Raw genomic sequence first — 14,544 nt, 5'->3', positions numbered from 1 at the left:
ATAAAAGCCGGTAGAATTTCAATCCATGTTACTTTTTTTTACCAGGATTTTGTTTAACGGGATTAATTCCAAATCGAGAGCTCACAGGATTGGGTGGAAATGTTCTTACCTCTACAAAAGATGAAGATAAAAGATGGCGACCAGATCCTTCAAATAATAAACCTATCACTGGTATCACAGACATACCAAGTGCCATTGCATCAACTGTGAACGGATCTATATTTGATAATTTATTGAATAACCCGCCAAATAGGGATAATCGTTGAATATACAAGCGAGTTTTTGAAGTAAATTATTTATTGCTTCCATGTTTTTGATATTTTTCTTTCAGGTAATTCCTTTGAAAACTCTTGAAAGGCCATAAAAGCTTAATTTTTCATAAATATTTCACATCGTTAAAGATATGTCATTTGAAGACCAGTTTTTCTTGAAAGATATATCATTCGTGAATGCTCTTTCACAATTATATTTTTTTATGATATCAGTTATGAATTTCTCGGAAGAAAGGCTTTCAAAACGAGCTGAATAAGTATTTTTTGATTAAAAAACGAGTAAAAGTATATTTAAGAATTATTTCGATTATCACGCGCTATGTTTGACACAAAATTTCAGAAAATTTAGTCAGGTAATTTTTTTGAAATACTTGAATAAAAGATGAGTAAGTACATTTTTGTCTTGAAAGTACACAAGTGAGCACAATAACACAAAATTCTTGTCCTCAAACCAGCCATTGGCTTGTTTAAAACACTTTGATTGGCTTATTAACGAATAAATGCTTTCAGAGTATCTTATCAATTTTATGTGACAGCCTAAAATTGCAGATTTCAATTTTTCATAAAAATATGACTTCATCTATAAATTACTCATTTAGAACGATTGTCAGTTTTTCTGTATGTTTTTCAATTTGATGTAGCTATCACGTTTAAATTTGCCATCTCATAATACAATCGGATGAAATATTCATTACATTTCTCTTCTTTCATTCAAAAACGAGTTTGTCACCGGAATGTAAGGAATGATAGCACAATGTCTCTGCTGATACGAACCGTGCACGATAACACACTATATATCTAGAAATACTCTTAAAAATCTCTTTTATCGTCTCTGATATCTGACAGAATTCATTTTGGTAAATTTTATAAATTTGAAATCAAATCAATTTTCCTCATCGGATTCTTGAAACAGAATCAAAACGTTGATCAATTTTCTTTTGTAAACAAAAATCGAGTTTTCTAGTTCAAATAATGAATTGAATGCCTTATTACACCAAAATTTTCTTTCTGGTATATCGCCAAAATTTATCAATCAATGAATCAGTGATTTCATACCCTGAGATTATCTCTATAGATTAATAAAACATGAAAAAAACGTTATCATATCACTTTTATTTACAAAAATTAATTAATGTTTCATGTTTGTTTGTGTTTCATGCTTGTTTACTTTTTTCAAAACAAATGGACTATAAAAGAAAATCTTGAAGTAAACAAACAGAAAATGGAAAATATCCAAAGAGAACCGAAACCAAAAAACAATATGGTAAAGGTGACATTTAAAATCGTGAACATAATTACACTTACAGTATTTTCTTACATATTATATTCTAAATTGACAGATGACCATTTAAATGAAATCAAAAATGGCCTGAGGACAATCGGTACCATAATAAAAAAATCCACCGTAGGTGGATATGCAACACAAACCTGCAATATTGCTTATGACGGAAGCGTTTATTGCATAGATAAGGCTGTCTCACAGATAGAGAAGCTGAAGAGATTCAAAAGTGCAACGTCAATTTTAAAAAATTTAACGATACGACCAGCCTATCAAGCTATAAATTCCATCAAGCATTTAATGAAATATTTTCATGAAAATATTAAGAAGCTTTATAACCTTATTCAGGTAATTATGAATAAAATAGAAAATACAAATCTTGTCGTCAGATTAGACAGGTTCAACAAAATATTCATAAAATGGTTGAAAAATATCGGCAGAGACACTATGAATCGGGTTAAAGATTTTTTCAATCACATAAAGACTATTTTCAAGGAAATAATTGCGATATTATTACAAACTTTGGTTCAGATTCCTCTGATATTGAAGAACATTGCCATAGGAATTCTGAGAAGAGAATGGCACGCTCTTGAAAGTTTTGTGAGGAAAACGATTGTTTTAGTCTTGAAAGTAACGATAAGGACATACAGATTCTTCAAAGACGTATTATTTATAAAAATTCCATTCATCGTTAAAAATATTTACAATTCTGAAACTACGCTATATACAAAAAAACTGGCCGCTCATGTAGCACATATGAGAAATGCAAGAAAAGGTAAAGATTAATTAAATAGAAGTATGGACTAGCTCAGAAGATCTATGCTCGGCTCTAGGGAGGTTGAGGTGCAGTAATATCACAGAAGACACAAAATGTACTTTTAAGTGGCTTGGTGCGTTATTATTTGGTTTAAGTGCAAACAGTGACAAATTATTTACAATATACACAAACGGCAGTAAAATGGTATAGAGGGTTCGGGAATTCCAATAGCTGATGAAGTGCACTTCAGTCTTTCAATCTAGTTCATTTGTTTCTTACAAATAAAGAAATCACAATTCAACAGTGGTTCAGCACAGTCCAGGGTGTAAATGCCCTTAAGCTCACACAAAGCACAATATCACAGTATTCACAATAAAGGGTCAGTGGCCACAACAATGTGTGGAGCGAATGTCCATCTCATAGAAACCCAGAGTCCATGGTATATGTGGAGATTGTCCAGGATCGCGCGCAACAGAGTTCATATGTGAACAGAAAGTGACCAGTGCATAGGTGGGAGAGAACTGGCTGCCAACACCCCTACCAGACCGCAGGAGGATGTTGAAGTGGTTCGGTTCCCTTTGGGCCTAGCTCGCCTCGTAGCATGGGGGTTGTCCCCAACCGGCCACACCTGGCCTGTATATCACAGACAGGGCCACTATCAGTAAAATCAATCATAATTATCATTAGCTAGCTCAGTGTACAAAAATCCATTAATCAGTATGCAAAATCCATTACACATCAGAATATGAAAATACATTTTCAAATATCAACCCCGGTTTAGCTTTAAAGAGGATTGTTTTAAAATGCAATTTAAGGTGCATAACATTCAGAATACACAGTAATCAAAAGCAGTAGCTCACTATTTAAACAGTTAATTCTATTTGGCCAAATCAAGTTAAAAAGTTTGATTATCGTTTTGGGGGTTAGCATAACAATGAATCGCATTACAGCGGCGAAGTTTGTTGCCGATCGCATTGATATGCTAACGCTACATAAGCTAACCACACACACAACAATAGCATTCAGACTCACCAATTCCCCTCGTAATTCAGTCCCCGCTAGAACCCAGATGTCTGCAGCGACGGTACGCGGCTTCTACAAGTTTTATAATGCACAAAGGTTTAGAGAACGATCAACAATATATATATAAGTTGAAGTAGTTTGTTCGAGACTAACCGTGTTAGCAGCGTCTCCTCCCCAGTGTGTGTGAGGGAGAGCGCACCGGTGTATTTGATTGCGGCCCGGGCGAACCTGATTGGCTGAGACGCAGCGCAAGCGGAAGACGGAACGTCTTCCGTCATGTGACTGGGTTGCATTCACAGACGTTATAAAAGACCGGGGAATATTTTTATATTATATAAATATTTAATAATTTTATTATAAAATATATTTTCATTATTTTCCAAGGATGCCTAACTTCTATGTGGGTTACACTCAACTGAAAGAAAATTTCATAAGCTGGATTCAATTAATCAAAAATGAATTTGAAGATAAGCCAAAAGAATCAGATCCTAAGGAAGCGGTTGAAAAGCCTGACACAAATGAAATAGCTGTCAGGAAAAAACCAAATGTTATTGACACAGTAGAAGCACCTGTCGCTGGCTGCAATTTGAAGCATGATTTCAGAAAGAAATTGGGAAACGGGACATGGTATCTATTACATACTATTACTTTGAAGTATCCTGAGAAACCTACGCTTGTTCAACAAACAGAAATGGCCAATTTCTTAGTTCTTTTGGGTAGAATTTTTCCATGCGAAGAATGTCAAAAGCATTTCCAGCCTATGATAGAAGAGAACCGACCAGACCTGTCATCACGAGAAAGTTTCAAAAGATGGATGTTTGATATTCATAACATCGTCAATAAAAGGTTGGGAAAGCCAGAATTTTCCTATGAAAATATTGAAAAAGAGTATAGCTGTGGGTGTTAGAGCGAATTGGTGAGAAAATAAAAAAATGAAAAAAACTGTCTTTTTCTCATCAATCAAAAATATTTTGAAACTTCTAAGATACGTATTCTGAATACGTAAGTAAACTGATTCATTCCTAAACATAAGGGAATGATTGTAAGTCTTTTGAATGCCTTGTCTTATTGATAGACCTGATTAAAACCGCACAGTAAGCTTGCTTAGTTTGTTTGAACGAACTGTCAAGAAAATGCCCTGCATATATCTTTGAATTTTAATAGTTCTCAATTATGAAAAGAACTGAAAGATCGTGAATAGAGAGTTTTGTAAAAAAAGAGTATTTTCTTGTGTTTGCTCTATTTATATATTCCACGGTGATTGATATCAATTACAGATTAATTGCAAAGTTGTTTATAAACAATTTAATCAACTGATACATTGGAAAATATTTTGATGCTTACTATACTGTATAAACTCTTCTTAACAGCTGTGATTTCCAAATTCATTTTGAATACTATGTTGATTTATAAATTTCTCATGAAAAATCAATTCTATCAAAATTATTTCGAACCTTTCAGAAAGTTGATAAAAAAATAAAAATAGTTTGAGCTTCAACTGAAATATTTCATATTTTTCAAATGATGAAATCTTTTAACATATACGCTTCACGAATTTTAAAAAAAAGATCAAATAAACATACTTTTTTCGATATTGATACGACAACCTGAAATTCCAACCCTATCACTTGTTGTTCAACCTGCCATAAACTTGAAAAAGTTCCTTTTGAATCCATTAAATTGTTTTAGATATACAATTAACTCTATCGAATAACTTCAACTTTTCATTTTGAGTATCCTCTGAGATGAATTCTCCGTTATAAATCAACGGTTATTGATAATTTAATAGTTTATTTTTGGTTCTTGAATATTTTGTTTGTAATTCGATCGCCTTTGTCTGAAAATTTCTTCATAAACAGGTCTTCCTCTCGACTGAAACATCTCTTAACAGAAACTTAGTAATGAAAACTCAACCCGTGAAAATATTGATGTAATTCGGAAAAAATATGACTGTAATGAAGCATTTACTCGTTTTAGATTATTTTGATGACAAAATTGATATTTTCACTTATTTTTTATGCCCCTTCTTTGAAATAAAAATATTCTAACATTTTTGCATAAATAGCTTCACAGTAAAAAAATGGCAAAATTACTCATTAGCAAAAGACAAAAGAACGAAAACCACCTTTCAACAATTAATGAAACGAAATCATTTTTTAAATCAATGATAATTTGTGATATACAACCAGTAAGAACCAAAATATTACATTCTTTGAGAGAAGAATTCAGAGCCGATTCAAAAATTATTTTTGGTAAAAAACGCCTATTAAAAAAGGCATTAGACAATCACGAAAAACAATTCACAGATGCTCTCACAGCAAACACCTTCGTAATTTTCACAAACTCTGCCACAAACACCATTTTAGAGAAACTTACATCATTCAACAAAGAAAAAACAGACAAAATTATCAAGGCAGGTGTCCTTCAAATAAATGATAAACCTATAAACACCACTCTAAAAAAGAATCTCATTGAGTTTATTCCTGTTTTCGAAGAAAACGGTGTTCTCAAAATAAAAGAAGATTTCGCTCTTGATGAAAAGAAACACAAAAAAGTAATAAAATTGCTGAAAATAGATGATGAAAGTGTCATCAAACCACTTTACATCTATGAGAATGAGAAATACACAAAAATTGAATAAATCTCATTAAATTATTATTTTTCTTCAAATTATTTTTCGCAAATTATTTTCAAAGAAACGAAACAACGTAAAAGCTTCAATTTTTGAAAAAAACATAAAAACATACATCATATTTTTGAAAAATTCTTTTACTTTTTTCAAAAATAAAAATTTTCCCAATAAGCTCATTTATTTTTTCATTTTACAACCGATTGATTTTATCATTTACAATTTTTGGCAGATGCTCCTTCAACTTCTGACTCTCCTCCTTTCTATAATTAAATTTACAATTATGTTTATCAAAAAAATAGTGATTTACACAGAAAATCTTTTTACATTTACATGAAAAATAGAAAAAATAATTTGAGCTTCTTATTGCAAAATGAACAATTGAGTGTCTCTTTCTTCTTTTCTGCACGTATTTCTTCCTTTTCTACTTGTTTTCCTTCTTCTAAGATATTTGGTCTGACTCTCTTGAAAGGATTGGCTGTTTCATTTTCCTCTATGACATTCATGTTTCTTATAGCACTATTTGTCTGATTATTTGTTGAATTATCACTGTTTGTTTCTGTGCTATGGTTTTCGACTGACTGTCTCATTTTGATGGGGGCTAAAGAGATTTTCAGTTTTCACCTTTTTCCTTCTATTTCTGTAGACGATGCAATAACAAACAAAAAATAAGTTTTATAACTTGGATTGATTGTTAATTTTCTTTATTTTTTATTGTTTACAGAAAATATACAATATTTCTAAAAATAAACTAAATATTTGACAGTTTAGACAAATAAATATGATAAAAACTATAAAGATTGTATTTGACAGTTTAAAAATGCTTATTTGATAAAGATTGACACTTTTTATCAAGATTTGTCTACTTTGCTTCGATGAAATAGTATGTTTGTATCTTTGAGTCACTGTAGAACCTTTTCAATTATATCGGGCTATACCTTTTTGAATGAATTGAAATTTTTAAAATAGAGTTTGTCAATGTGTTCATATCGAAAAGGTATGCAAATTATAAGAACAGAAGAAATGGCCTGAAAAATTAGAGATCCTCAAGATATGCTTAATATCATTTGGTTTGATGTAATATATTTCTATTTCGATCATTCAACACAAAATAAGTTGAAAATATCCAAAATTTTGAATATTTTAACTGAAAAGTACAATCGGTGCAAGTCAAACTCGTGGATTAATTGAAGCAAAAAAACATGCTGATTTGAGTGATACTAAAGTTGAATCTAAGAAAGATTCAAAGATGTTGAAAATCTAAATCAATACGAGTGCACTCAGAAAACTCTAATTTGACAAAATACTCAAATCAAGTATAAGAAAATAATCAAAAAAATGTTCGATTGAGAGATTCTCAAACAGCAAAAGATTCGAAAAAAATGATATTTTGTTGATCAAAAGTTAATTTATTGGTTAAAAATGATTTTTAGAATAAAATTTTTCTTTTCAATGCATTATTTTGTCAATTTGATAAAAAAACCATACTGATTGGTAAATCTAAATCATCTAATTTTTCAAGTGTTTTTTCACCAGTGCTCCATTCATTTTTATTATTTTTCGAATATAAAACTGTTTTGTTCTCCTCTTTCGTTAAAAAACTGGTCAAGTTGTAATTTCTTTTGTTTAATTGTAATATTTCTGATAATCTTATCAAATGATCGGCATCGGAGGTTAAAACGAGTATCAAAGGATATTTTGATATTTCTATATTCTCGATTGCCAATGCATGTTCTAAACAATCACTGATTGTGACGAGGTTTCTTCTTTTGTGCTCTTCTTGAAGAAGCTCTCCAGGTTCTTTTAGATGTGGAGTGGCGTAAGTTTTCTTACTTTCTTTACGGTCCTTTTTAAAAGTATCAGGCTGTAACTGAATAGTGTCTTTCGTTATTTTAAATGGTTGTTTATGGATTTTTCCTTCATATTCACCATGAAAAATTTCTACAATAGGTGAATATTCCTTTAAAAGTTTCTTATCAAATTTGTAAATTTTCTTTTGTGACGAGTTCCAGTCCTCTTGTTCAAAATAACGAGTGGAAATGAAATCAGAATGTGCCTTTTTTGTGATACTTCTATAAATCTCAGATGGTTGATTACCTAAAGATGCCATTGTCGTATCATAAGCAAAAGGATTTCTGCAAATGTTCTTCTTTCTTGTTGGTGACTCAGTATTGATATTTGAATGTGTATCTTCTTTTTCTGAGCCCTCTGCCGTATTATGACAAAAAGATTGTAGACATTTTTTGAAATGAACAAGTTTGCACAAGAACGGTGTATAAACACGTGTATGATTGATTTTATCCTCGACATCTTCAATCATTGTGAAAAATAAGGAATTTGTCATCAAAGCTGTCAAAATTGACTCGGCAAGATTATTTTGTGGACAATTTACATAAAAAATCTGTTGCGGTTAGATTATCAGATGTAGGAAGCAATTTGTTGCCAAAAAGGAGTGTAGGAACTTCTTTTTGCTCATCTTTTATAGAATTGCCAAATATAAGATCGTATTCCTCTTCAACTGTAATATCTGATTGGAAAAATACCTTCTGGTCCTTTTTCACCATTTCTAAGGGTTCAAAATAATTTGCTATTTGTGATTTTTTTTCGAGTCAAATTGAACTTAAAAAATACGAAAATCTGAAAAAAAGAAAATTTTTGAAAAAAACAAAACTGCTTTAATTCTCAGGTTTCATCGCTGGGAAGAATAGCACATCCTTAATGTTAGCAGCATTTGTAAGGTACATTGTTAATCTATCAAGACCGATTCCCCATCCTCCGGTAGGTGGCAGACCGTATTCGAGTGCGACACAAAAATCTTCATCCATTTCCATTGCCTCTGTGTCACCGGCCTCTATGTCCTTAAGTTGTTCTAAAAATCTTAGGCGTTGCTCTGCAGGATCGTTCAATTCCGTATAGGCATTTACGATTTCCTTTCCATTTACAAATAACTCAAATCTTTCAGTCAAACCTGGTTTAGATCGGTGCACCTTTGATAAAGGAGACATTATAACAGGTTGGTTGATTATAAATGTAGGATTGATGCAATCTGGTTCTATGTATTCACCTACAAGTTTGTCAAGAACTCTTGCAAGTGTTCGTGGTTCCTCACAGACAAAAGAATTTTTATCAAGATATTCACACAATTCTTGATGCTTAGATTCAACATTTTCACCTGTCAATTCAATGCCAGTGGCCTTTGAAAGTGCCTCAAAGTGCATGTCAATTCGTCTAAAAGAAGGACCAAAATCGATTGTAACAGGATCAGGTCTGTTTTCTCTCTTTTCTGGATGGTATAGCACCTGAGTATTTCCATCAAACAAACTCTTTACCAATCCACGCAAAAATTCTTCAGTCATATCCATAAGATCGTTATAATCAGCATATGCCATATAAAACTCACATGATGTGAATTCTGGATTATGTGTAAGATCGATACCCTCATTTCTGAATTGTCGGCCGATTTCATACACTCGTTCCATTCCACCAACAATAAGCTCCTTCAAATACAATTCTGGACTGACACGCATGTAAAGATTCATCTTTAAATCATTATGATATGTCACAAAAGGATTTGCAGCTGCACCGCCGGCAATCTGATTCATCATCGGTGTTTCCACCTCTATAAAATCTCTCTCATTCAAATAATTTCTTAAATAGTTATAAATTTTACTTTTAGTAAGAAATCTCTGTCTAGATTCAGAGTTCATCACCAAATCTAAATATCTTTTTCTATAAATTGTTTCTGATGCCTTTAAACCGTAATATTCACTTGGTAATGTTCGAACACATGGTGAAAGAAGCGTAATATCTTCAGTAAAAACACTGAGCTGTCCAGTCTTTGTCCAACCAACAACACCTGTTAAACCAACAATATCACCACGTTTTATATTAGAAAATCCTTCTTTTTTTTCTTGACAAGTCGAAGAACAAACAATTTGCAAAGTCACACCATCATAAAGAAGATTCATAAAAATAATAGAACCGAGATCTCTTATTGACATAATCCTACCAGCAACAGAGACTTTATCCTCAGTTTGCACACTTTTTTGAGCCACCTTATATTTTTCAACAATTTTCTTAGTAGAATGAGTCATAAAAAACTTATGAGGATAAACATTGATATTTTCCTCTTTCATTTCTTGTATCTTCTGTCTACGTTGCAAATAATAATTTTCTTCTGTTAACTGATCTGATTCTTTGATCGCAGCATCTTTTGACATCTAAGGGTTATTTTAAAAAATTATATTTATAACACAATTGAAAGATAAATTTAAAACGGGTCCCTATTTAATCGCAAGCCGAATTACTGAATCACAAGCATTTTTACTGAATCATAAGCAAAATTACTTAAAAAAATAAGCCGAATTACTGAATGATAAGCGTCTTGAAAAAAAATGCTTCAAATTGCAGCAAAAAAATAATGTTTTTTTTTTAATTTTTATTTACATAGAAAAACCATCAGAAATTTTTCATAGCTCATTAAGACGAACAAAATGTGTTGAGTTTCAAAAAAATTCTTGATAATTAATTGGTTAGAAATTGTTTAATAAGGTTGCAAAAATAAGAAACATGTCAAAGATCCTTCATTGCTTTTCTTGTCCATCTTTTTTCACCTTTTTCACCTTAGATTTGAAATATTTCTAGTCAGAATTGTTCGAAATTTTCTTTTGCCGGCCTTGCGTCTCATTTGTTACGAAAGGAATTTTTGGAAACGATATTGTTTTCAAATTAAGTAGCGTTAAAAATAAGTTACCGCATTGCTTTTGCCTAGTTTAAGAAATGAAAGTGCAGCGTAAGTAACAAATAGACTGAGTTTGATTTGGTCTGAAAACTTAACAATATTTATCATATCGTCCTCATCATTTTAACAGAGATGATAGGTTTTAATTCAGCTTGTTTTTTTCCATTTATCTGTAATTGCAGTGCCGTTGGCTGATTTTTTACTCAAAAATTGAATTTTCTTAAATGAAACTTTAAAGAAATTTCGCTTTTCTCTATCATGATTTGACCTGTATAAAAGCGTAAAAACTACCTGTGAAAAATTTCTGATGGTTTTTTTATGTAGATAAAATGATAAAAAAAACATTATTTTATTGTCTGCTGCATTTTTGAGCATTTTTTTCCAAGACGCTTATCATTCAGTAATTCGGCTTATTTTTTTAAGTAATTTTGCTTATGATTCAGTAAAAACGCTTGTGATTCAGTAATTCGGCTTGCGATTAAATATTTATCCAATTTAAAACACATTTGAGAGATAAATTTATAACATTTGAAAGAAAATTATTCGTTCTGTTGTAATTTTTGTTTGAAAATATCATACTTTTCAAATTCAACTTTTCTCAAAATCTCCAGAAAAATTGTAAAACTGTTCTGTTTTAAATATTTAAAAAAAGGCAAATTCTTTATAATCTAATTGAAGTACATTCTCCACAGATTTGCTTCTAATTCGATTATATAAAATAAAACGAATGAAACCACAATTTTTCAAAAATTTATATTTCAAAAATGTATATTTCAATTTTACAACAAATGTTTCATCACAGTTATTTCGAAAATAATTTGAATTTAATGAAATTAAATGAAAATCAATGAACTGAATTCAAATATTTTGAACAAAAAAATATACAGTTTCCACACTTTATGTCTATTTATTCATCATTTTTCTTTATAAACCTATTTACCTCTTTGGAAAGTTTATTCCATCCCCAGGTGTTGTACTGATAGGCAACAGCCAGGTTGTCCATTCATTACCGAATATTTGCAACCAATTATCTGTCAATCCTAAATTATAAGGATTCATCACCGGTCTGTCGAATACCTCCTCTTGTGTGACCAACAGCCCTTCTTGAAAAATATACACAAATCCTTGATCACCCTCATAAAATGCATCCAATGCTATTGACTCAGTGGTTGTTTCATTTCTTGAAATGGTAAAAGAGTGTTTTATAAGTTTTTGTACACAAAATACCAGTACCATTGCTAATAAAGATATAGCTATGATAAAATGCACCTTGGGATTGGTATTTAAAGAAGGATCACCCACCAATGTTATCATTAGCAATGTTATAACAAAAACATCATAAATAATAGAAGTAACCAAAAATAAATAAAAGAACTTATAATTATAAAAAGCAATACAAACACCTAAAAATATGCAATGATGATCAAATTTTAAGAAACATTTTTTACAGATCGTGCAATGATGGGCCCTTGGTGGTTTATAAGTCTGACAACAATCACATTTTTTTAACATTTTTCTTTTTTTTGACTCTATTTCCTGATAGATAAAAGGATTAAAGAACGTTTTTTCCAAATATTTTTTATCCACCCCTTTTCCTTTGAATCTATTAGCAGTGGAGGTGTCATCGATTCCTAATATTCTCATATAAAATATCAGATTGAATATAAGAAATAAATGAAAGATAAGAAAGTATAACAATATTAACACTCTGTCGAATGCCTGGGCCTGTATGCAATATTTCCCTACAAATACGAAATATGAATAAATTGTTATGACAGGGTAAGTGACTGACAGTGCAGAGTAGAACAATCGGACAGGCAGGGCGTGGCGTCCCTTCATATTTACTTATTCTCTTTTATATTCTAATAAAGTGTAGTATATTTTTATATTGTATTTTATTTAAAGTGTAGTATATTTTATTTCTGTAAGTATATTTTTCAGTACTTGAATAAATATAATATTTTATATTATTTTCATAAATATTTGAATTGTTTGTTTGTGATAAATTCATTTTAATTTCTTCATTTTTGGCAATTTATTGTTTTGTTCTAATCTTTAAATCAAAATATATTTATATATTTATTTATCCTTATACTTCGTACAACCCATTTTTAGGAAAGACGTACCCGTCATCCAGCCCTGTATAATACGGCAGCAACCAATTGTACCAATTTGGTCCGAACACCCTCAACAAATTATTTTTATAATTCAGATTATACGGATTCAACCATTTTCTTATATTTCTATCATCTCTATCAAAAATAGGCAATAATTCTTTTGATAAAGGACCTTCTTGAAAAGCCTTCTCCTCGAAATAATCACCGTCAATCACATTTTTTATACAAAAATATTCGATTGTCGTTTCATTTCTGAGAATTAAGAAAATGTGAAAAATTAACATTATCAAACAAATAAAAAATATAAAAAAAAGAAAGAATGATACCAATAATGTAAAACGGTCTCGGCAGTGTGTTAACCACAAATATTTCAATAAAAAATATGATAATTTTACCAAAATAATAAATCAGATTGGCAGTTAAAAACAACAAAAAGTTTTTATAATTTTTCAACCCTATACAAATATTAAGAATCGTACAATGATGGTCCATCTTGAAATAGCACACATTGCAAAATGAGCAATGATGTGAACGGGGTGGTTTAAAAATATTACAATATTTGCAAATACGTATCAGATCATTCCTTTTCTTAAGTGTCTCTTCAAGGAATGCCTCATTAAATAAATCATTTGAATTATCATTATTTTTTACTGAATTCTTAAATTGATTTTTTTTTAATTGATTTGATTTTTTTCTGAATTCTCAAATTGATTTTGTTCAGAATTGACATTTTTGTTCCTCATTTCCAACCGTGTCTCACTCTTTTCATCCTCCTCACATTCTTGTGTATCAAAAGTATTTTTCTCTTTTTGATTGTAAGAGTGTTTTTTTTCATTTTTTTCATTTTGTTCATTTTTTTCATTTTTTTCAATTATTTCATTTTGTTCATTTTTTTCATTTTGTTCATTTTTCTCATTTTTAATGATTCCATTTTCCAACAACAAATTTTCCTTCAAAACATTTTCCAATTTCCTAATTCTCCTATGCAATCTATTCTTATAACAATCGAGCCACAATTTGCAATAAACGATAATAATGTAGAAAGAAAGGATATTAGAAAAGAAAAATATTATTAAATATTTCTTATCGCAACAAAGATTTTTCATGTGGGTGAATGTCAGAATGAAATATGTGAAAAGGAAAATTAACGGATACAAAAGACTGCAAACGGTTAAAACGGATCGGTGCAGGGGGGTTTTTAACATTTTAAAATGAAATAAAATGTGATATAAAATGTGAAATATTTTTTAAATTGTACAATATTTTTTTAAATTGAAATAAAATGTGAAATATTTTTTAAATTGTACAATATTTTTTTAAATTGTTTATTTTGAGGGTGCACAGTCCAAAACCGTACAAATTTATTTAAATTATTTATTTATTTAAATTATTTATTTATAAAATATCTTTTATTACCATTTCTCACGAAATAATCCTCCAACCTTCTTCTTTTCTTAATTTCATTTATTTTCCTGTTCTGATCAGCAGAATATAAAAATGAATATTTCGTGTGATGGGAAATGAAATTTGGCTTCTTTTTATAGAACAGACTTTTTGAATTATTTTTTATATTTTTATTTTTTGTAATTTTTTTCGTTTCTGCTGGTAAAATCTGTCTCATTTACTTTTTTACTATTTTTACTTTTTTACTATTTTACTATTTTTATTTTAAAAAGATAAATACTTACAAGGGGCTGCTGAATGAAAAAATAAAATTAAAAATATT

The 14,544-nt window shown here is 30.2% G+C and overlaps 1 protein-coding gene across 1 annotated transcript; it reads right to left on the bottom strand.

The window, feature by feature from the left end:
• Positions 1-7,496: 7,496 nt before the first annotated feature.
• On the bottom strand, positions 7,497-10,274 carry LOC131119366 (uncharacterized). Its single transcript, XM_058064714.1, has one exon. The coding sequence runs from the start codon at positions 10,178-10,180 to the stop codon at positions 8,636-8,638; it is 1,545 nt and encodes a 514-aa protein (XP_057920697.1). The 5' UTR covers positions 10,181-10,274; the 3' UTR covers positions 7,497-8,635.
• Between the last annotated feature and the right edge of the window lie 4,270 nt (positions 10,275-14,544).

The sequence above is a fragment of the Doryrhamphus excisus genome, unplaced genomic scaffold (genome assembly GCF_030265055.1).
Source record: "Doryrhamphus excisus isolate RoL2022-K1 unplaced genomic scaffold, RoL_Dexc_1.0 HiC_scaffold_26, whole genome shotgun sequence".
Classification (NCBI taxonomy): Eukaryota; Metazoa; Chordata; class Actinopteri; order Syngnathiformes; family Syngnathidae; genus Doryrhamphus; species Doryrhamphus excisus.
Note: the sequence above shows the minus strand (reverse complement) of the source record. Positions and strands in the feature narration are given on the sequence as shown.